Below are 891 nucleotides of genomic sequence, written 5' to 3'. Positions count from 1 at the left end.
CTAAATGATACTTAAAATAACTAATTGTAAATATCTGTCATTGCAAATTCAAAAGTTCATTCAACTGTAAGTAGAAGATACCCCCCAAAAAAAGAATGGTAAGGAAAAATGAAGGGGCAAGAAAAAAAAAAAAAATATTTTATTAGTTATAAAGGCCTACACTCAAGCTCATACAATACACATACACATACAAACCCTCAAAACAAAAAATATCCCTATGGTGCAAGAAATTTCTTCCACCACTGAAACCTTACCTCTGCTGCTCTGCATATAGACTGGCTGCAGATGCTTATCATCTCGGGAAGGGGGAGGTGTGGGTTGAGAGGGGACAGGGGTGTTTGTGAGGGTGGGAGCAGCGGACGGCAGGTATGCTGCAGTCTGGGAAGATGCCTGGTATTGGCTCGAGCTGCTGTGGGCCTGAGATGACCCATGATAGTAAGGCGCTTGACCTGTCACGTATACACTGCTCGCCGTTCCAGCCTCTGTTCATGTGTGAAGGGATGAAAACAAACAAATGGTTAGTGTGGTGATATCTTGGCAGTCTTTGTGGTTCCGGTTAAGAGTTGAGGGATTCAAGAATAAATCCTTACTCAAGTTAATGGGGAATTCAACAACACTCAATTCTTAGTAAAAAGAAGAAAAAAGTGGAGCAGTTAAAAATGTGATCAAAAAGGCATCTTACAAATCCAAAAGGTAAGTTACAAAAGCCAATCTAAAAAAAATTACCATCACCTCTTTAACCTCTTTTTGCTGGGTATGGCTATAACCATCATGAAAAGCCGACCCTTCATGCCAGGCACACCTATAGCCGTCACGGCTTGCTGGCGTTCACGCCAGGGATGGCTAACAACATCATGGATATAAGTATTTATAATGGAATGTTTTCTAAGT

At 41.1% G+C, this 891-nt stretch overlaps 1 protein-coding gene across 1 annotated transcript in view; it reads right to left on the bottom strand.

The window, feature by feature from the left end:
• The window catches only part of LOC119594438 (G protein pathway suppressor 2-like), a gene marked incomplete at its 3' end in the record, with an annotated part of 24,009 nt that overhangs the window by 4,458 nt on the left and 18,660 nt on the right, over nt 1-891 (bottom strand). Inside the window, 1 exon segment of the mRNA XM_037943498.1 lies at nt 255-482. Within this exon segment, the coding sequence (XP_037799426.1) occupies nt 255-482 (228 nt within the window).

Source organism: Penaeus monodon, chromosome 33 (assembly GCF_015228065.2).
Source record: "Penaeus monodon isolate SGIC_2016 chromosome 33, NSTDA_Pmon_1, whole genome shotgun sequence".
Lineage (NCBI taxonomy): Eukaryota > Metazoa > Arthropoda > Malacostraca > Decapoda > Penaeidae > Penaeus > Penaeus monodon.
Note: the sequence above shows the minus strand (reverse complement) of the source record. Positions and strands in the feature narration are given on the sequence as shown.